This window comes from Theropithecus gelada, chromosome 19 (genome assembly GCF_003255815.1).
Source record: "Theropithecus gelada isolate Dixy chromosome 19, Tgel_1.0, whole genome shotgun sequence".
Classification (NCBI taxonomy): domain Eukaryota; kingdom Metazoa; phylum Chordata; class Mammalia; order Primates; family Cercopithecidae; genus Theropithecus; species Theropithecus gelada.
In genome coordinates, this window is record NC_037687.1 from 28765600 (window position 1) to 28788919 (window position 23320).

Genomic DNA, 23320 nt, shown 5'->3' on the forward strand with positions numbered 1-23320 from the left:
TCACTTCATGATGCAATATGTCTGAGCCCAAGGGATGCTTGCTGGGAGCAGCCATTTTCAACCCTACTGCCGTACAGCAGGCGGAGTTCCCCTTTTCGCGCCTTAAGACAGGTAGGCTCTGACAATGAAAAGCGATTGAAAACGACCCACCCTTTTTCCATTCCACGTGAACTGCTGGACTTTGGCTTTGCAATATTCGCTAGGGGCGCTACATAAACTGCTTAGTTTCTCAAAGGCTTAAGCCTGCCCTGATCTGTCTGCAGGCTGGGTAGAGATGGTCACAGACATTTAGGCACTTTAATCCTAAGAAGAATGGAAAGAAACCATGTGGGCTCGGCAATCTGAGAGGAATTTCAAGAGGGAGGGACCTGAGCAACAATCGGAGGGGCTATTATCCTGAGGATACTTCTGGCTGGAGGGACCTTATGGAGAAAGCTGCCTTTGAGAACTGCCTGAGAAGTATCTTTACATCTACATCAGATGTAGCCTCAGAGAAAGGAGTCAGTCAAAGAATGGGTGAAACGAAGGCAAAGCTTAGGTTATAACTGGCGTGGAGAATGGAGAACAGGGTTGATCAGCGGGCCGACCAAAGTGGGGAACTGAAGGGGGCCAGCTCCTCAACAACCGGTGGGTGTTTCTCGTCAGATGGGACCAGAGACTGAGAAAAGAAATAAGAGACAGAGGCCGGGCGCGGTGGCTCAAGCCTGTAATCCCAGCACTTTGGGAGGCCGAGACGGGCGGATCACGAGGTCAGGAGATCGAGACCATCCTGGCTAACACGGTGAAACCCCGTCTCTACTAAAAAAATACAAAAAACTAGCCGGGCGCGGTGGCGGGCGCCTGTAGTCCTAACTACTCGGGAGGCTGAGGCAGGAGAATGGCGTGAACCCGGGAGGCGGAGCTTGCAGTGAGCTGAGATCCGGCCACTGCACTCCAGCCTGGGCGGCAGAGCGAGACTCCGTCTCAAAAAAAAAAAAAAAAAAAAAAAAAAAAAAAAAAAGAAATAAGAGACAGAGACAAAGTATAGGGAAAGAAAAGTGGGCCCAGAGGACCAGCGCTCAGCATACGGAGGAGGACCCACGCCTGCACCAGTCTCTGAGTTCCCTCTGTATTTATTGATCATTATCTCTACCATCTCAGAGAGGGGGATGTGACAGGACAATAGGGTAATGGTGGGGAGAGGGTCAGCAGGAAAACATGTGAACAAATGTCTCTGTGTCATAAACAAGGTTAAGAAAAGGTGCTGTGATTTGATGTGCACATACATAAACATCTCAGTGCATTAAAGAGCAATGGAATGTCTCAGTGTAAAACCCGATTGTATTTTTTATTTACTGAGATATACAAGAAAACCACCTTAAGGCTGGAGGTTGAAGGGGTGGCCTGCCCCTCCACACCTGTGGGCATTTCTCGTCAGGTGGGTCGAGAGACTGAGAAAAGAAATAAGACACAGAGACAAAGTATAGAGAAAGAAAAGTCGTCCCAGGGGACCTGCCCGGCACTGGTCTCTGAGTTCCCTCAGTATTTATTAATCACTATCTCTACCATCTCGGAAAGGAGGATGTGGCAGGACTGTAGGGTAATGGTGGGGAGAGGGTCAGCAGGAAAACATGTGAGCAAAGATCTCTGTGTCATCAATAAATTTAAGGAAAGGTGCTGTGCCTCGATGTGCACATAGGCCAGATTTACGTTTGACTTTACACAAACATCTCCGTGCATTAAAGAGCAGTATTGTCACCAGCATGTCTCACCTCCAGCCATAAGGCGGTTTTCTCCTATCTCAGTAAATAGAACGTACGATCCAGTTTTACACCAAGACATTCCATTCCCAGGGACGAGGAGACAGATGCCTTCCTCTGATCTCAGCTGCAAAGAGGCCTTCCTCTTTCACTAATCCTCCTCAGCACAGACCCTTTACGGGTGTCGGGCTGGGGGATGGTCAGGTCTTTCCCTTCCCACGAGGCCATATCTCAGGCAATCACATGGAGAGAAACCTTGGACAATACCTGGCTTTCCTAGGCAGAGGTCCCTGTGGCCTTCCACAATGTATCATGTCCCTAGGTACTTGAGATTAGAGAATAGCGATGACTTTTACCAAGCATACTGCCTTCGAGCACTTTTTTAACAAAGCGCATCCTGCACAGCCCTAAATCCATTAAACCTTGAGTCTATACAGCACATATCTCTGCGAGCACAGGGTTGGGGCTAGTGTTATAGATTGACAGCATCTCAAGGTAGAAGAATTTCTCTTAGTACAGAACAAAATGGAGTTCTTTATGTCTACTTCTTTCTACATAGGCACAGTAACAATCTGATCTCTCTTTCTTTTCTCCACAATACACTGATTTTTTTTTTAAACTTGCCCTAATTAAGACAGTTTACCTACTGACAGGCCTAAGTGATAAGACCTCAAGCCCTTCCTCAAATATCACTTTTCCAGTAATAGACTTGACCTCAGCCTTAAGCTAGCATCAGTTTTGTGCCAGCAACTATTGACATTACCACTGACCACAGTTCAATTATTATATCTATCAGCTTCTGAAAATATCATCCAGATTGGACAAAGGCCTGCAGTATTCCAGTTTACAACTAGATTCAGCTCTTCCAGAACCTCTTTGTCTTCCCCCAATCCTGTTCAGCCTCTTCAGCTCTCTGTGGAACATGAGATACCAGGACATAGTTGATTCTCTTTTAAAGATCTCTTTTCATAAGACACAAGGATACTTACCTGAGAGTACTTCTGCAGTGAAAGGAAATGAGGGTAGATGCCAGGAAGAATGTTGGGTCTGTTCCATTCCACAAGGAAGGTTGCAGCTGGTCAGTTATCTAGGAGTTTACAAGTTCATATTCCCAGGATTCTGAAAACAACAATTTGGATCAGGCATGACATTGCCTGTCCTATATTTATATAAACCCCAGACCACCCACAGAAAAAAATGTAGGTGTAGCTCTCAGGTGCACACAACACCCCTTCTCCATTTTCTTGTTCAGTGGCCCATTCATGGGTGTGGAGGCATTTGTGTTTGCCATCCAAGTCTCAAACCTGTTACAGGAACTTAGTTTCTCCCACACAATGTTGTTCATGAAGCCCCTGCACAAATGGCTAACAACACTCCAGTCTTTCTTTTCATCATCACCAGTGGGACACTCTTCATGTAATCAAAAGTGTGGTGCATCAAAGTGCCAGCCCACCAAGGTTTTGTTAGTTGTGGCTGTGGCATTTTGTCATAGTTGATTACGTTAAAACAGGGCACCTCTGCTTCCTTTCCATGTTCGGTAAGCCAGTAAGCCACTCGAGTTCTGCTGGTATATGCTGTCATGTTAGGTATACTGGTGTAGTTTATCACTGGTAGGATGAGAGGGTCACTCTAGGTGGTGACAGGTGGGCCAGGATGGCAGATCCAGCAGGGCTTCATCAGGTTACCCTTGGTGGCCAGAGCTTGGGAGAGCATAAGGAAAGCTTTACGTTTCCAGGTCTCTGCTGCCTTGTCATTGTGAAAAAAGCATATTGATAGATTAGTGCCCTCCCCCTAACTCTCCTGGGGCCTCAGATGTTCCCTACCTATTGGATAGGGGTTGAGCTGAGTTGGGGTAGGAACCCAGTCTGTTTATACCAGTCCCTGTTGATTGACCCAAACCTTTCAGCTTCAGTTGCCTAGTCCAGGAAGGGAGGTCACATCCCATATAAACTTGACATCTGATATGTTGCACACTTAACTAGAAAGATCAGCTGTCTCTGGCCCCACTAGAGGGAACCTAGCACTGTAGTATTGCTTGGTCCTGTCCCTTACCCTTTCTTTTTGAAGGACTCATTTTCTGAAATAATATTGAATTAACTTTAGGGTCAGAAATTTAACAGCTAATCATCACATGATCTTGGTTGGGCACTGAAGATAGACAATTAAAAAAAGGAACCCACAAATGGGAGAAGTGAATATAATGTCGTTACAGTCTCACCGATGCATCACAATGTAGCAGTCCCTGGTTGTGAGGTATCATCCAGACTTCTTTGTCTCACAACCAAGAAAATTAAGGAGTATGGACGCAAAGGGAGAGGTTGGAGTGAAAGTTTAATAAGTGAAAAAAGAAAGCTCTCCACAGCAGAAAGGGAGCCTGAATGGGTTGCCATTTTTACAACTGAATTCAAAAGCTTTTCTATGAAACTCATCTCTGTAGCTATTTGTATAACTTATCTGTGAAGCTGTCTGTGCAACTCCCCTTATCTGTGTAGCTGTCTTTAGGCAAGCACAAAGCATAGCTTCTCCTGTTTGTGTAACTGTGGGTCTGTTTTAAGTAAGACTCCTCACTCCCCCTGCAAGCTCCCATGGAGTTCACCATGTACATGCCTGAAAAGGGGAGGAAACTTCTTCCTGGGAGCCCACTAATCACACAAAGAACAAAAGGCTTCTATGCTGGGCCTTACTTTCTTATCAGAGTAGCTGCTGCCTGAGTTTTCCCCCACTCTGCTCTTTTCGTGCCTGTGCTTGATTTTTCAGGCTTTCTGTTTAAAAGAATTTTGCCAAAGGCCAGCTTTAGCTGTCTGCCCAATTAATTTTTCCTTTTTTCCTCCCTCAATGTGATAACCTTAACCGGTGATGTGGGGCAGACACTATCTCCTTTAACTTTTGGAATAATTAACGCAGTAAATAGTAATAGTTCAAGATATTCTGTCTAAAAAGAGACATCAGTTATACTATCTGACATATGATGAAGTCAGGAATGGAACAGAAAGCTCTCAAACAATCCTCATTTCCACAGGGCTTCTTTGTTTCAAGAGTACTTTAATATTTTGATAAAGGCACTTCACAGTAGTGGGTTCACAGTGTTTTATTTCTATATTTCACCTGCTAAAGGATGTGGCAGAATGTACCACTGAAAATGCTGTCACATTAACTACCTTCCAGGAGTTTTTCTCCAGTGTGTACTGACACCTCTTAAGGACAAAGGCTCTCCCACCATCACTGTATTTCTACCCACTATGAGCTCACTGTTGCCATGGTGATCACCAATGATAGGGTCCCTCTTCCAAAAGAGGCTTTCCTACTTTCTGCATTCACAGGATTTCAAGCTTTGTATTGAAACATAAGCTTGAAATCTTATGGAGGACTTAACCAGGTAATCAACTAGATACTTTTGGTCAAGGCTTTTCCGCATTTAATATACAGTTTTCAATTACGTGTTTGTAACATAAAAGAAGATGTAATTGATGACTGAAGGCACGACCACGTTGACTGCATTTGTAAGGCTTCTGTCCTGTGCAAAGCTTCTATTATCTCCCGAGGGTGCACATCTGGCAAGTGGCTGTCCCACAAGGACTACGTTCCTATCTGCTAGGAGCCCGCTGGTGTTAAATGGCATCTGCGGGTTCACAGAAGGTATCTGCAGAGTCACCATATTAACAGGGCTTTTCCCCTGCATGTGTTCACTAGGACTTAAGCTATGACTTACTGTGGAAGGACTGTCCACCTTCACTGAATCCCCCTGTTTCTCCCTTGTGTGTATTCTCTTATGTTTAACAAGGCAAGACATATAGAAGTAGGCTTTCTCACACTCATCACAGCCATAGGGTCTCTCTCCCGTGTGAGTTCTGTGATGTACAATGAGCATTGTCTTTGTAATGAAGGCTTTCCCACAGTCACTGCATTTATAGGGTTTCTCTCCTGAGTGAATTCTCTGATGTCTAATGAGTCCTGACTTCTGTGAACAGGGTTGTCCACATTCAGGACATACAAAGGGAGTCTTTCCTGTATGATATCTCTGATGTGCTACAAGGCAAGACTTCTGGCTGAAGGCCTTACCACAGTCAATGCAACCATAAGGTTTCTCTCCAGTGTGAGTTCGTTGATGTATAATGAGATTGCCCTTCTGAATGAAGCCTTTTCCACATTCACCGCATGTATAAGGCTTCTCTCCTGTATGAGTTCGCTGATGTACAATGAGTAGTGATTTTCTGGAGAAAGCTTTCCCACATTCGCTGCATTGATGCGGCTTATTTCCCGTGTGAATCCTTTGATGTTCAGTAAGCTGAGATTTCCTGGGGAAGGCTTTCCCACATTCACTACACCCATGCGGTTTCTCTCCTTTGTGAGCTCTCTCGTGTTCAGTGAGCCTGTACTTCTTGTAGAAGGTTTTCCCACACAAGCTACACCCATGGGGTCTCTTTCCTGTATGAATTCTCTTATGCTCAGTGAGCTGAGACTTCTTGAGGAAAGCTTTCCCACAGTCAGTGCATTCATGGGCTTTCTCTATATTGCGTGTTTGCTGATGTTTAAGGAATCGTGACTTAGTGCTGATGGGTTTTCTACTTTCATGGAATTCAATTTCCATAGGCATTTGTTCATGATTATCAAGGAGAAAAGCTCCATCTCCATTAAACTCAGCAGGCTCCTTTCTGTTGTATCTTCTGCTCTGGTTGGTTAAACCTAAATATGATTTCAGAGTTTTTCCATGTTCATAGTGTTGTCCCATCCTCTTCAGTATTCTTTGGTTTTGCAAGTGCTGCTGCGGATGATCATCAGCTTTCTCAATTTCTAAGAGACAGAACAATAAATCCTTCCATGATCATCACATGGAATAAAACTGCTTCAAAGATGCCTCGGGGTTGGCTGGCTTTTTACTGGAAACCCTGTGATACCAACATGGAAGGAATTCCAAGTATAAACGTTCCCTATCTGTTAAAAAACTTTTAAGAATTGCAGTTAAATACACATAAGATAAAATTTGCCAGCCAGGCACGGTGGCTTATGCCTGTAATCCCAGCACTTTGGGAGGCCAAGGCAGGTGGATCATGAGGTCAAGAGATCGAGACCATCCTGGTCAAGATGGTGAAACCCCGTCTTTACTAAAAATACAAAAAATTGGCTGGGCGTGATGGCACACGCCTGTAGTCCCAGCAACTCAGGAGGTTGAGGCAGAAGAATCGCTTGAACCTGGGAGAAGGAGGTTGCAGTGAGCCGAGATTGTGCCTCTGCACTCCAGCCTGCCAACAGAGCGAGACTCCATCTAAAAAAAAAAACAAAAAATTTGCCAGCCAGGCACAGTGGCTCATGCCTCTAATCTCAACACTTTGGGAGGCTGAGGTGGGAGGATCGCTTGAGCCCAGGAGTTTGAGACCAGCCTGGGCTACATAGGGAGACCCTGTCTCTACAGAAACATTTTTTTTTAATTTGAAAAAGAATAATCCTGAGTAGGGAAACAGCAGACATAGGGATTAGAATAAATAGAAAGTCACGTTAGAATGTTAGATACACAGCATTTGACTTCATCCTAATTCTATTAGACTGTTGGGTGCTAAAATATGCCCTTCTCCATTCTGTAGACCATCATCACACTAACTTTCCTAGAGCGCCAATCTCACATGTGAAGGAAAATTGCAGTCAGTACTCTAACCTTTGTTAAAATAGAGATCACAGACTGATGGAACAGACTCTTTGTGGCAATAAGATACCAAATTATAAACTAGGCCTAAGGAAACACAGGCAACGGTTAAGTCGTACACCCCCTACATTTAAAGAATAAACTATGTTCTAACTGCCATGACTTTTTTTGTTCTGTTTTTTTCTTTTTCTGTAGCAGCTAAACAAACACTGACCTTGGGACAAGCAATATTGAAACAATTGCAGCTCCCCGACCACCAGACGCTGACTAACTGATGCCCCTCACCCCCAACAGCATTCCTAACTGCAGCTATGATTGGACAGGAGACTGATCTCAATATCTTTCTCCTGAGAAACATCAGTGAGGCTGTTTTGGTCAGTTGCTGGAGTCTGTGCAGACTTTTCTTATATCCTGTAAAAGACCTCCTAGCATAGAGTCAAATTCCACCTCATTTTAATGTTAAAATTCCATTCCAAAATGAACATGGATATGTTACATATATGTTTGCTTGCTATGCACACATTTGCTGATTCTCATAAAGATATTCATAAGACTCCCCCATCTCTCACTGAACAGGTATGCAAAGCAAATTCTGCAAGGCAAAAAGCCTCCTGCAAGGCAAAAAAAAAAAAAAAAAAAAAGAGTTTCCCCTCTCTTCAGTGATGTGTGTTTCTTTCACTTCCCCAAGGTCACATTACTCAGATTTGAGAATCATCTTTTGTTAGAATATAAAGTTTCTCTTTGTCTCCTCGATTTTTCAATTAACACCTTGTATCTACCTGGCTATGACACATTCTCTTATGTTCCAACAGAAAGAGAAACACAGCGATCCCTATGGACTTTCAGAACATGCAAGCGGAACACGCAGTCCTCTCCGCACAGCTCTGCCACTGCACCACATGTGGAAACTGTCACCTTCTTCATCATGCCCTACTTGCATAGATGTCATATTAGAATTTTTTTTGTCCACTTTACTGTCCCTAATATACTAATCCCTCACCTTGCCACTAACAGCCTCTACTTCCTGAATTTTGTACTTATGTCTCTGTTGGCATCGGTGAAGGGAGCCCTTAAGGAACACCTTCCTACTTCTGAATCAAGACTGGAGGCAGCTTTACTTTTAGTTTTTCTTAGAACATCAACTACACAGTATTATTGCTACAGTACTGCCACCAAGTGAAAGGTAACCTCTACATAGAGCTAGAAAAATACACAACTTTACCTCCACCACCATCCTAAATTACTGGCACCGAAAACTCACAGCAGGAGCTGAACAATAAAAGTTTTACCATCACCAGACACATCCACTTTAAGTTCCCACTTGACCGTTTCCCAGCAAATATCTTCTAACACTGGCCTCCATGTGACCAGTTTCAGGCTAATCTCTTTTTTTTTTTTTGAGATGGAGTCTTGCTCTGTCACCCAGGCTGGAGTACAGTGGCACGATCTCAGCTCACTTCAACCTCTGCCTCCCAGGTTCAAGCAATTCTGCCTCAGCCTCCTGAGCAGCTGGGATCACAGGCGTGTGCCACCACACCTGGCTAATTTTTTGTATTTTAAGTAGAGGCAGGGTTTCACCACGTTGGCCAGACTGGTCTCAAACTCCTGACCCTCGGGTGATCTGCCCACCTCGGCCTCCCAAAGTGCTGGGATTACCGGAATGAGCCACCGCACCTGGCCTTCAGGCTAATCTTCTGACAGTCCCCACATGGCCTTGCATTTCCAGCTCTACAACTTCTTGTCTTGTCATAGTTCTTCATCTTAATTCAATAGCTAGCTATGTCTCTTGCATAAGGTATTTTATCAGTCTGTCATTCTCCATCTTGTCTAGACCACTGTAGGTTACATTTCTTCTAAAGTCCTACAATTCTTTCTGTATTTACTATTCACTTTATCTTTGTATAGCCCTGAATTGTAACAAAAACATTTCATATGTTCAAAAGTTTAATTTGTAAATATTACATAAAAATTTGCCCTATTTTTGCTAATAAAATCTTTGCTCAAGAAAGACATTTCTGTTTCTCAGTAAATTCAGTCTCTTCTACTGTGTATTATGGCTACAGTTCATCAACTCATGGAAACAGCCCCCGAGAGACAAGCCCAGGCCCCCAACCCAATTCTAACGAAACCAGACTCGCAGAGCAAGAGGCCTTGGGATGGACAGTGTCATGAAAACTCCTTTAATAAAGATCTTGCCTTTAAGAAATGCTTAATAGATAGAAAAGTATGATCTCTCTTCAGCCTGGCTAATCTGTCCTTCGATAAAGAAATGCATGAATGACCAAGATGTATTTCAGTCTTATACAAGGAAGAATGAAAATCAGGCCCTTGACTCCAGAGTAGCAAAGGAACCTCAAGCACCACCAAATCCCACTGATATGATATCTATGGGAGTGGCTTGTGTGTGATTGGGGTGCAAAGTAGAATGGGAATCTAGAGATGGAAGATATTATTATATTGTAGTGTATTATAAACCATGTCATGAAAAGAAAATTCAAGGTGAAAAATACATACTGTCAGAATGCAAAAAACAAACCATAGTCACATACCTATGCCTCAGGTTTTTTTGTTTTTCTGTTTTTTGTTTTGAGATGGAGTCTTACTCTGTCACCCAGGCTGGAGTGCAATGGCGTGATCTCTGCTCACTGCAACCTCCACCTCCTGGGTTCAAGTGATTCTCCTGCCTCAGCCTCCCAAATAGCTGGGACTACAGGCATATGTCACCACGCCCGGATAATTTTTGTATTTTTAGTAGAAACGGGGTTTTACCATGTTGGCCAAGCTGGTCTCAAACTCTTGACCTCATGATATGCCTGCCTCGGCCTCCCAAACTGCTGGGATTACAGCCACCATGCCTGGCCTCCTGTGCCTCAGTTCTTATCTCATTTGATGAATCAGCAACTCTAGACAATGCTTATGGCATTCTCTCTCTCTTATATAAATGTATATATAGATATAAAGTATATATATAAATGTATATACACATATACAGACACATACACATATATATACACACACATGCATATACATATAAGTGCTGTTCTAGCAAATTAATCAAACTTGAGGAGAGGGTCTTGGGAACCTCTACTTTTCAGCTGGTTGATCAGAAGCTGAGGTGACAACCTGGGACTTGCCACTGGCATTTGAAGTGGGAGACAGTCTTGGACTGATCCCTTAACCTGTGGGATCTGATGCCGCATCAGGTAGATAGTGTCAGAGCTAATTTGAAATAGAGGACACCCAGCTGATGTCTGCTGGAGAATTGTCTGAGGTGTGAGAAAACAACCCCTATATATCCAGTGGCATAAATGCTGGGTTGAGTGACTATGTGAGACAAAAAAAAAACCAGTTTGTTGTTTTTGCCTCAGAAACACAAAATGATCCTCTGACAAGTGACGAAGACGAATGGGAAGATGTGAAAATCCAAGCAAGAAGAACTTACGGGAAACAACATCTAAGAAGAAATGAATAGGGATCAGTTCAGTTCCAAGAAGGGATAAAGGGGTATGTATGTTTCTCTGAATTCCTATAAGAAAAAGAGCTCTTGTATCATATGGGGAGAAGGATATGTGGCAGCTGTTTCTGTCTCCCTAAACACTTTCACAACTGTCATGCCTTCTCTAAACGACCAGAATGTGACTTTCACTGCCTTCCTCTCTTGCTGGTTCTCTCTCACTTACCTGGATGAGTTGGACTGTGGATTTCATCTTCTAATGCCCATAGCGGTTCTCCTTGTTCCAACTTGGTGAGGGCATCAGGTTTGCTAGCTTGAAACCCTGTTTGTGGGAAATGGGAGAAGACTTAGGCTCACTGAATTGCACTACATGGCTCTGATGATAGGAGAAAGGTACATGTTAGGGACTGCATAATTTGCATGTTAGCAAATTAAAGCATTTTTTTCTAAGATGAAGGAAGATAGTGCCTCTTCCTCTGGGACCAGAGAGGGGCCTGAGGATCTGCCATTTGGGAGCATAGCAGACACACCAAAGCTTCCAGAAGCTAAGGAAGCAAAGGCCACTGACTGGGCACCCTCTGAGTGACACAGGGCAGCTGTCCTCACCCACTGACACAAGGTTGCTGTAGTTCTCCAACATCACATCCTGGTACAGATGCTTCTGAGCAGGGCCCAGGAGCTGCCACTCCTCCCAGGTGAACTCCACAGCCACATCCCTCAGGGTCAGTGATTCCTGTAATAACACAGTCCTGCTTAATATGAAGTGTTTCTCTTTTATTGGCATGGAAGAAATATGAAGTTGTTCTGCCCATTTTCACCATATAAGTTGCACCTGTACAGTTGTCCCTTGGTATACCCAATGGAATGGTTTCAGGATGCCCCGCATATACTGAAACTGTGCATACTCATGACCCACAGTTGGCCTGGTGGAATCTGCTTATGGCACTCTGTATAAGTGAGTTGCACATCCTGAGAATATTATATTTTTGATTCAAGCTTGGATATAAGTGGACCCTTGCAGTACAAACTCAGCATGTTCACAAACAAACTGTATTCCTAGTTCTTTCAATATACTGTGACAGAAGCAAAGTCATAGTAAAATATTCTATATTTTATAATAACCATGCAGCCATCCATTAATCCAACAAATCGTAAGTTTCTGTAATATGCAGCCATTAAATCCTCTTGCTAACATAAGAACATCTGCAGTGTTTTTCAGCACCTACTTGCAACCCTGAACTATATGCTATAGTCATATAGCATGAGCGGAATAATCTAGCATGATTCCCTTCATGTGAACTATACCATGATGTTTAGCAAAACAACAAATAAACTATGCAGTGGCTGTAAAAAATAAGCCATCATACATGTAAGCATTGACATGCATAGATACATGTATATGTATACAAATGCATGTGTATGTACACACACACACACATGCAGACATAGATGTCCTCACAGGTAAATCCCTAGAACAGGAAGACAAGCATTTGTTAATGACATACTAGGGAATTAGGAAAAAAAGTATACAGAGGGGGAACTTTGTTTTCTCACTATGTGTACTATTTAACTTGAGTCTTTCACATTGAAAAATCTATCCATGAGGTCAGGCATGGTATCTCATGCCTGTAAACCCAGCACTTTGGGAGGTGAAGGTGGGTGGATCACCTGAGGTCAGGAATCAGAGACCAGCCTAGTCAACATGGCGAAACCTGGTCTCAACTAAAAATACTAAAATTAGTTGGGCATGGTGGTGCCTAGATGAAGCAAGAGAATCGCTTGAACCCAGGAGGCAGAAGTTGCAGTGAGTGGAGATCACGCCACTGCACTCCAGCCTGGGCAACAAAGTAAGACTGTATCTCAAACAAACAAACAAATAAAACTATCCATGAATCTGTGGTTCTTTCTGATACCAAATACACAGTGTCTTTTCCAGCAACACTTCTCCAACCCTACAAAGTAAGACTGTATCTCAAACAAACAAACAAATAAAACTATCCATGAATCTGTGGTTCTTTCTGATACCAAATACACAGTGTCTTTTCCAGCAACACTTCTCCAACCCTTTGATTCTCTGATGCCAGCTGGGTATCCTAGAGTTCGATCCTCTGCTAACACTAACCACTAAGGGTTATCATCAGACTCTGCAAGTTTAAGGGCTCGGTCCCACAAGACTGCCCTCACATCATGTGCCGCTCTGGGGCCCCCACATTATCGCACTTCTGTCCAACTTGACCACAATTGGGGGCTGCCACAACCTTTCTGCTCAGGTTTGATAATTTGCTAGAATGACTCACAGAACTCAGGAAAAATGTCACACAATTACAGTTTATTATCTAGGATACAAATGACAGCCAGGTGAAGAGGTACAGAAGTCAAGGTCCAAAGGGTGCCAAGCACAGAAGCGTCTGTTCCTGTGGAATTGCAGCGCACCCTTCCCCCACCCCCCTACTTCCACATGTGATCTCCAAACCCCATGGGGGTTTTTATGGAGATTCTACCATGTGGGCATGATTAAATCATCAACCATGGCTGGGCATGGTGGCTCATGCCTGTAATCCCAACACTTCGGGAGGCCGAGGCAGGCGGATCATGAGGTCAAGAGATCGAGACCATCCTGGCCAACATAGTGAAACCCTGTCTCTACTTAAAAAAAAAAAAGGCCGGGCGCGGTGGCTCAAGCCTGTAATCCCAGCACTTTGGGAGGCCGAGACGGGCGGATCACGAGGTCAGGAGATCGAGACCATCCTGGCTAACATGGTGAAACCCCGTCTCTACTAAAAAATACAAAAAAAAACTAGCCGGGCGCGGTGGCGGGCGCCTGTAGTCCCAGCTACTCGGAAGGCTGAGGCAGGAGAATGGCGTGAACCCGGGAGGCGGAGCTTGCAGTGAGCAGAGATCCGGCCACTGCACTCCAGCCTGGGCGGCAGAGCGAGACTCCGTCTCAAAAAAAAAAAAAAAAAAAAAAGGTAGCTGGGTGTGGTGGTGCGCACCTGTAGTCCCAGCTACTCAGGAGGCTGAGGCAGGAGAATTGCTTGAACCCAGGAGGTGGCGGATGCAGTGAGCCGAGATTGTGCCACTGCACTCCAGCCTGGTGACAGAGCAAGACTCTGTCTCAAAAAAAAAAAAAAAAAGAAATAATCAACCATTGGTGACAGAATCTGGAGGTCAGGGGTGGGACTGAAAGTCCCAACTCTGTAATCAAGGCTTGGTCTTTCTGGCAACCAGCCCCATCCTGAGGTTGTCTAGGAGCCCACCCTGAGTCACCTCATTACCATAAACTCAGGTATGGTTGAAAGGGGCTGGTTATGAAGAACAAAATACATTCCTATCACTCAGGAAATTCTAAAGGTTTTAGGAGCTCTGTGCCAGGAATCAGAGATAGAGACCAAATATATACACATTTAAAACTATAATGAATCATTTGCATAATTTTTTCAAGTTAAGGCATTAAAAGAGGTGAGAGGTTAACAACTGGATTTGAAAACAGGGAAGGGCTCTGTATTTTCTGAGACAACATGACATTCTAAAGCAAACCCTGTGGATCTCAACAACTCAAGCCATTGCCAAAGGGAACTTTCAACTCCCTATGGTCAAATCTGTACTTAAACGCCAGTTTAGTGACCTGTTCAAGGAGCACCTTTGAAAGCAAACCTTGCATTGTTTAGGCAATTAGGTTTATTCACAGATAAACAGACTGCAACAAGGTTGGGTATATAGGCCGCGGTGCTGGGGGCTCCTGAAATACTGTGTTCATTAAATTCTGCTTGGTATAGTCCCAGAGACGACTCAGAATAATCATGTAGAAACAGCCACACAAAACTTGCTTGTGTATCTTTTGGAAGAAAGCTGTTAAGGACAAAAAGTCTATCTTGTCACCTCTAGCAAAAAGCATCAAACGAATTTTCCAAGATTTAAGTGCCATGAAATACTGACATCCCCTGAGGAAGGGACCCGCATTCTCCTCAGAATCAGTGCACATCATGTAACTTACCATGATTCTCTGGGTGTGATGGTGGCCAAAGATTTTGGACAGAAGTTGACACTTAATGTAACCAACAGGGTCCGGCAGAGTCACACATTATATTCCAACACTGGTCACATGTGGGCTATGTGAACAATGTATTCATGATCCCACTTTGTCCTGGTTGAAAGGTACAGTCTAAGTCTGTTTCTCCCCAGAGCTCATTTTTTCCAATTTATACTTTTAATGTAAAGGAACTGATTTCTTCAGACTTCCACAAATCCATCAGGGAATCGAGTTAAGAATAAAACAAACCAAAAGTCACCTGGGCCTCTGTCATCTTCTTCTGTTTCAGGAAATACCCAAGAACTGGGATGCTTCATCTTTGGTTTCTTCTGGATCCTCCCTAAATTTTGGCTAAGAAATCTGAGTTTCCATTTAAGAGTGTTCCCAGAAATGATGACATCCACATCCAGGAACCTCCTCCTTCCTTCACTTGAAGTCTCTTGCTTCTGGGGAGCCAGGATCTGTGGAGTAAAAATCAAGTTCATTTGGTGACACATTCCCTCCGGGCCCAGATGCTGTCTCTGCTGCTTAAACTCTCCTGAAGTCAAGGCCAAGCAATACATCTAAGCATCCCTTTGTCAGGTGTCTCCACGTCTTTACATCCCAGGGCAATAAAACAACACTCTGAATGTGGAGAGTCATATGGGAGTGGGCTTAACTAGCAGCCGGCATATCTGACCACATTCCAGTGCTTCAAAGGAGTGTCTTTCTCCTTAAGCACAGTGTTTATAGACAAAAGAGCAGGTCAACGTGATGGCAATAAGGCGGCTTTCCTCCTCAGAGGCCTCCTGAGGCTTTCCACAATTTATTGTCCCATACTTTTATGACCAGTTTATACCGGCACCCTACAAGCCTTTTTCCCAACAATCTTGAGACACACAGAGAAGAAAAACACAGGGAAAAGACAAGGCCATGTGAAGATGGAGGCAGAGACTGGAGTGATGCTGCCACAAGTCAAGGACACCTGAGAGTCTGTTGGAAAACGGGAGACAGGTGAATGAATGCAGACAGCTGTGCCAGGGGTCCCTCAAGACCACTCCCAGATGCAGTGATTCACTAGGTGAACTCACAACACTCAGTTTGTAATCATATTCATGGCAACCACTGATTACTGTGAAAACATACAGAGCAAAACCAGCAAAGGGAAAAGGTACATGTGGCAAAGTCTGGAGGAAGCCTGACACAAGTTTCAAGTTCAGTCTCTTTGGAGTCACACAGGATACACTTGATTCCTCCAGCCACAAGTTGTGACAACACACGTGAAACCCTATAGACCAAGGAAGTTTATTAGAGAGAGATTGTGTGCCCATGGTTTTTATTGGGGGCTGATCATGAAGGTGCTTACTGGCTAACATACACCAAAACTCCAGAATCCTAGAGGAAAGCAGGTGTTCAGGATAAACCACATTGTTTGAAAAAACAACTTAGGCACAGTGAGCCACTCTTATTAGGAAACGGTGAGACGGCCTCCAAAAATCTAAGCTCCCAAACGCCAGATGCTATGGTTTGAATGTTTGTGCCCTCCAAAATTCATGTTGAAACTTACTCTCCAATGCAGTGGTATCAAGAGATGGGCTTTTAGGAAGTGATTAAGTCATGAGAGCTCCTCCCTTGTGAGTGGCATTAAGGCCCTTACACAAGAGGCTTTGGCCAGGCGCAGTGGCTCATGCACGTAATCCCGGCACTTTGGAAGGCTGAGGTGGGAGGATCGCTTGAGGCCAGGAGTTTGAGGCTGCAGTGAGTTGTGATTGCACCACTGCACTCTAGCCTGGGCAACACAGCAAGACCCTGTCTCTTCAAAAAAAAAAAAAAAAAAAAAAGGCCAGGTGTGGTGGCTCACACCTGTAATTCCAGTACTCTGGGAGGCAAAAGTGGGCAGATCACTTGAGCTCAGGACTTGGCAACATGGTGAAACCCTATTTCTACAAAAAATACAAAAATTATCCAAGCGTGGTGGCATATGCCTATATTCCCAGCTACTCAGGTAGCCAAGGCAGGATTGCTTGAGCCTGGGAGGTTGAGAGTTGAGAGGTTGAGACTGCAGTGAGCTATGATGGTGCCACTGCACTCCAGGCTGGGTGACAAAGTGAGACTCTGTATCCAAAAAAAAAAAACCTAAAGAAAGAATAATAGTAATAATAAAAATAAAAGAGGCTTCACACACAGATCGGCCCTTTTTGCTCTTCCGCCTTCTGCCACATAAGGGCACAGCATTATTCACCTCCAGAGAAATAGCGACAAAACACTATATTGAAAGCAGAAATTGGGCCCTCGCCAGACACCAAACCTGCTGGTGCTTTGATCTTAGATTTCCCTGTCTCCAGAACTATAACAAATAAATTTCTGTTGTTTATAAATTATCCAGTCTCAGCTATCTTGTTATAGCAGCACCAACAAGACTAAGACAGCATCCTACAATTTAATTCAATTCTGAGACTATGTATCTGGACATAGTGTCAGATACCACAGATTAAGTGCTCAGTTCAAGCCTGCCCCCAACTTCAGATGCAAGTTGCAAGCAGCAGGTTGTCACCTGTATCTCTGATAGACCAGCTATAAATCAGGATTCACACGGCCTCCTCCTCAGGTTTGATTAATTTGCTGGATTGCTCACAGAACTCAGGAAAACACTTAACATTTACTGGTTTATTTTAACCCTTTTCCTGTCTAGAAAAACGAAGTGCAGCTTGCTGCCAGCGCTTATTTAATTTGTCATAAATATGCTCTTTGAGGCTGTAGTAAATCTGATTTTCAATGTGGAAATAAAATATAAAAGCTGTTCTAGGAGTTATTTCTAATCAGAACTAACATCAGAATCATCTGAATCATCAGAATTGTCTATTTGGAAAAATCGGCTCCATCTAGCGAGTCTTCAGCCAAGAACTGCTTGAGAATGATGTTAACATCACGTGTAGGAATGCTATGTTTTTTAGGATTTGACATTTTCAGTGATCAAGAACTACCACATTTTGTAAATGGAAATACCACTACTAAAAACAGAATGCTATAAATAGAATGATGTCTTTTATTTCCAAAGTCCATCTACTAGAACAATGTGAAAATAATAAAAGCGAGACCGTTCATGACAAAGTTATCTCGGGGTAAATGCTCCAGCTGCAAGCATCGAGGGTGAATATTCTCAGGGCAAATGGGAAAAGGAATAAAGGATATTACAAAGGATACAGATGAAGAGCCAGATGGAAGGGATAGCACAGGGCAAAGTTTGTAGCAAGGGGCGTTGGACTTCCATGCCCTCCAAGGCAGCTTATTAGAGATTCAGTGCACCACCCCTCAGGCACCTCCACCTGCTCAAGAATCTGTAAGTTCCCCAGAAGTTCACCAATCCTTTTGAGTTTTTATGCCAGTTTCATTATATGGGCATACTTGATTAAAACACTAACCACTGGTGATCAACTCAACCTTCAACCTCCCTGTTGCCAGGCAGAGCTAAAATTTCCAACCCTCAAATCACACAGTTAGTTGCCCTGGCAACCAGCCTCCCCCATCCTAAGGTCAGCCAGAAGCACCCAGTCACCTGCCATCTCAATGCCACACGAAGACACTTATCCCTGAAGAGGTTCCAAGGGTTTTAGGAGACATGTGCCAGGAAACGGGACAAAGATCAAGCACACATTTCTTATAAATCATAACAATCATAGCTGGGTGCGGTGGCTCACGCCTGTAATCCCAACACTTTGGGAGGCTGAGGCGGGCGGATCACCTGAGGTCAGGAGTTCAAGACCAGCCTGGCCAAAATGGTGAAATCCTGTCTCTACTAAAAATACAAAAATCAGCCGGGCATGATGGTGCGGGCCTGTAATCCCAGCCGCTCGGGAGGCTGAGGCAGAAGAATCGCTCGAAGCCAGGAGGCGGAGGTTGCAGTGAGCTGAGATCTCATCACTGCACTCCAGCCTGGACAACAGAGCTAGATTCCGTCTGGGGGATGGGGGGAAACTTTGATCCTCAAATACTCAAGGAGACTGATGCTTAAGCAAACTAAATATTGCCTGAGAAGGGCTCCATACTTCTATATTTGAGTCCTTGTGGATAAACTGCAGACAAAATTGAAAACCGAACTTAATCGTATGCACCTGTAACAATAGCTGAGCGTTGCCAATCCCAGCGGCCATAGTGATAGAATGCTGAATGTTCCAACGGCGTTCAAATAAGGCAAACGCCGAGTGGTAACCAATCTCACTGTTTCTGGACCTCGCTTCCGATTCCTGTATGTCACTTTTTTGTCTATAAATTTGTTCTGACCACGAGGCACCCCTGGAGTCTCTGTTAATCTATTGTGATTCTGGGGGCTGCCCAATTCGCGAATCGTTCATTGCTCATTTAAACTCCTTTAAATTTAATTCGGCTGAAAATTTTCTTTCATCACTGATTTGAGTAATAATGAAACTTCGGTCTCCCCGCACAGCCGGCTCTGCATGAATTGCTCTTTCTCCATTGCAATTTCCCTATCTTGACAAATCGGTTCTGTCTAGGCAGCCGGCAAGGGTGGGCGGTTATAGTTTCACAACTCAACCACCAGCCAGGGGCCTGGGCTTGTAAAATATCAGATTTTACAAGACTCTGAGCCCCATATGCCTGGGCCTTCCCTAAACACTTAACACACATCCCTGATTCACCCTAAAACCTACACCAGACACCCTCGTAGGCTGCCCAGCACCCCGGCTTCATCACCGACTTTAAACTGCGGCGTTTGAAGTGATAATAATGGGGTCGGTGATGAAGCCGGTGTGCTGGGCAGCGTCCCCCTACTAACAGAGTGACCCTGAGAGACCCCAAACTCTGACGCCGAATCTCAGTGGCTGAACTCGACAGACCGTTAACGCCCGACAACCAGAACTCTCCCATGCCGGACCGCAAAGGCACCCCAACCCAAAGGCTCCACCGCCCAGGCCGCCAGCTCTCCCCACAGGCTCCTCAGAAGCTCCCTGCCACTTGAACCTACTCCACGGAGAGACCCAAACGCTCACCTGATTTTCTCCTGGCTACACCTAAATTCCGTGATTGCTTCCTTTTCTGGCCCTTAAACCCCGGCATTGGCACCGGCCTACGGCGGCCGACGAGGGCGAGAGTCGATTCTGCTGCGCTAGGACGATCGGATTTAGGCTTCTCTTCAGGGACGTAACATGTCCGCACCCTGTGCCACGGCTCTCTGGGCGCGGCCATCTTGGTAGAGCTGACGTACAGAAGGGAAACAGTTGTTCTTGTATCATTAACGGGGATGGCTCTCCTGAAAACAAAAATCTGAAGCGCAGTAAACATTTTCTAGAGTTTACTGAACAAACAGCAGTTCATGAATTGGGAAGCATCAAACCAGAAGAAGTCTCGTGGTCCTATGCTTAAAGCATTAGACGCAAGTATTCATAGGGTGAATGAAGAAGTAAAACAAAGAAATTATTTGATCAGTTACAATTATAAAAATGGATTTTTTAATTTGCCTTGAAAAGTCCCTAATGACATAATAGTATGTGAATTGGCCGCTTTTGATCGGTTGAGATTGAGTTTTGTCTTTCCCTAACACAAGCATTTACCAGAAATGACTCAAGTTAATTGTTGCTTATGTTTACAGGTTAAGCAAGGTTAAGGCTGTTTTTAAGGTCTACCAGGTTTTGTTTTCTCAGGAGTTTTTCAAGTCTGGTCTGCATTTTAATTTTGCTTTGACACAGGAGACAGTGAAATGGCACTGATGTGTTCCCTCTCCTGACATCTCAACCCCTGCACTGTGAGATTAGAGCACCAACAACACCGCACAAGCCACACAGATATTCAGAGGCTCAAATGGAACCAAGGTCAGCACAGTACCAACTATGTCTACCTCAGTGAGCTGGGGAGAGGTAACTGCACCCTTTATTGACTGACTACTAGGAAACTGTCAAGAGGCAGCCCACTGAGCATGGCCATCTTAGGGGAATTTCAGGTGTCCCTACAGCAGAGAACATGCCTTGAGAAAGGGGGGAAAAATAGGCCACTTAGCTTGAGTAGTCAAGGCTCATGACAAGTCCCTGCATCTCAGTTACTGACTTTAAAGTTGTGAGTGAGGATCGATATATATATTCATATTAAAGATTGCTTTTTGCTTCAGGCTGTTTGGAAAACACCAAGCATAGAAATTTGAAATTGTGTTCTATGAAAAAACTGGATACAAAAGCCACTATCAAGGCAGGGGGTGGGACTTGACTCAAGAGGCCAGGCTCCAACACTAGACCAAATAGAGGACTAGCTAAAACAGCAACAGGGCAGAAGCAGCTTTTCATAAGACATACCTACTAGTATGCCATGTCATGTTTACCATTTCCACGGTAACACCTGGGAGTTATTGCTGCTTTCCATGACAAGCTGATGACCTGAAAGTTACCACCTTTTCCTAGAAATTTCTGCATAATCCACCACTTACTTTGCATATAAATAAAAGTGGGTAGAAATATGACTGAAGGGCTGGCTCTGAGCTGCTACTCTGGGCATACTGCTCCACAAGGAGCAGTACCTCTGCTGCTGTTGTGCATTGCCACTTCAATAAAAGTTGCTATCAAAGGCCGGGTGCAGTGGCTCACACCTGTAATCCCAGCACTTTGGGAGGCCAAGGCAGGCGGATCACGAGGTCAGGAGTTTGAGACCAGCCTGGCCAATATGGTGAAACACTGTCTCTACTAAAAATACAAAAATTAGGCTGAAGACCATCATTCTCAGCAAAGTATCACAAGGATAGAAAACCAAACACTACATGTTCTCACTCATAAGTGGGAGTTTAACAATGAGAACATATGGACGCAGGGAGGGGAACATCACACACTGGGGCCTGTCAGGGGGTGGCAGACTGGGGGGGAGGGATAGCATTGGGAGAAATACCTAATGTAAATGACGAGTTGATGGGTGCAGCAAACCAACATGGCACATGCATACCTATGTAACAAACCTGCACGTTGTGAACATGTACCCTAGAACTTAAAGTATATAAAAAAATACAAAAATTAGACAGCTGTGGTGGCACATGCCTGTAGTCCCAGTTACTCGGGAGGCTGAGGCAGGAGAATGGCGTAACCCGGGAGGCGGAGCTTGCCGTGAGCCAAGATCCGGCCGCCGCACTCCAGCCTGGGTGACAGAGCGAGACTCCGTCTCAAAAAAAAAAAAAAAAAGAAACGTAAGATGAAATGGAGTTAGTTATGTAAAAATGGAGTTAGTTATGTCAATGTCAAGGGTGCTCTGTACATGTTGGGAATTCAAAACAGACAACTCCCCATTTTTCCCTTCCCCCCCGCCCCGAGATGGGGAGTCTCTCTCACTCTTGTCACCTGGAGTGCAATGGCATGATCTTGGCTACTGCAATCTCGTGACCCACTACGCTTGGCCTTAATATTTTCTATTATCGTTTATGTTAACTCTTTTTAAAGAAATCCTTCCCCACATTAAGATCATAGAAACATTATCTTATATTTTCTTCTAACACTTTTAGAGTTTTGCTGTTCAATTCAGGTTTCCAGGGGTTAGCAAACTGCTGCTCATGAGCCATATCCAGTCCACAGCCTGCTTTGCCCTTGAGCTAAGATTGGATTTTAATATTTTTAAAGAGTAAAATAAATAGAATATACAACAGAGATCATATGTAGCCCGCAAAGCCTGAAATACTTACTATCTGGTCTTGCTCCAAAATAGTCTGCTGACTTTTATAGTCTAATACAGGAAATACTGATTTATGTAGGATATGAAGTGGCACTTGTAATCCCAGCCACTGGGGAGGCTGAGGCAAGAGAATTGCTTGAACCTGGGAGATAGAGGTTGCAGTGAGTGGAGATTGCACCACCGCACTCCAGCCTGAGCAACAAAGTGAGATTCCGACTCAAAAAAGCGAAAAAAAAAAAAAATCCCAAAACTCCCCTTGAGGTGCATTTACCAGTTTGCTTACACTATCTTTTTTTTTTTTTTTTTTTTTTTTGAGACAGTCTTGCTGTCACCTAGGCTGGAGTGTAGTGGTTAGATCTCAGCTCACGGCAACCTCTGCCTCCTGGGTTCAAGTGATTCTCCTGCCTCAGCCTCCCAAGTAGCTGGGATTACAGGTGTGCATCACCACACCCAGCTAAGTTTTGTATTTTTATTAGAGACAGGGTTTCACCATGTTGGCCAGGCTGGTCTCAAACTCCTGACCTCAGGTGATCCACTCGCCTCAGCCTCCAACAGTGCTGGGATTACAGGTGTGAGCCACTGTACCTGGCCTGTGTTTTGAAAATAGATAGATGATCTCTGTTTAAAAAGTCTGATTTTGGCTGCAACTGTGTATATAAAAGACCTCTCAGCAATCTTGTGCCTTGGTTCCCCTGAAACAGATACCTCACCTATATTTGGCTGTTGGTTATCTGGAGACAAATAGTATCCTGTGTGACTGAAAAAGATCCCTGGAATCTGTGCCTGTATGTCTCAGAACACCGTCATATTTACCTGTATTTTATTTC

At 44.3% G+C, this 23320-nt stretch overlaps 1 protein-coding gene and 1 long non-coding RNA gene across 3 annotated transcripts; one reads left to right on the forward strand and one right to left on the reverse strand.

Moving 5' to 3' along the window:
- Nucleotides 1-9: 9 nt before the first annotated feature.
- LOC112613252 lies at nt 10-15490 on the forward strand. The gene is made up of 3 exons (XR_003116934.1): nt 10-111; nt 10746-10881; nt 15151-15490. It is a non-coding gene; the product is annotated as an uncharacterized LOC112613252 (long non-coding RNA).
- ZNF649 (zinc finger protein 649) lies at nt 4953-19991 on the reverse strand. Of its 2 annotated transcripts, none has more exons than XM_025368592.1 (5): nt 19847-19991; nt 15121-15322; nt 11438-11564; nt 11058-11153; nt 4953-6530 (listed from the first exon to the last, which is right to left on the reverse strand). In XM_025368592.1, exons 2-5 carry the CDS (start codon nt 15133-15135, stop codon nt 5173-5175), a joined length of 1596 nt encoding a protein of 531 aa, XP_025224377.1. In that variant the 5' UTR covers nt 15136-15322; nt 19847-19991; the 3' UTR covers nt 4953-5172. The 2 variants fall into 2 exon arrangements, with proteins under 2 accessions (XP_025224377.1, XP_025224378.1); XM_025368593.1 differs by having other exon boundaries at nt 11446-11564; nt 19847-19956.
- Nucleotides 19992-23320: the final 3329 nt, after the last annotated feature.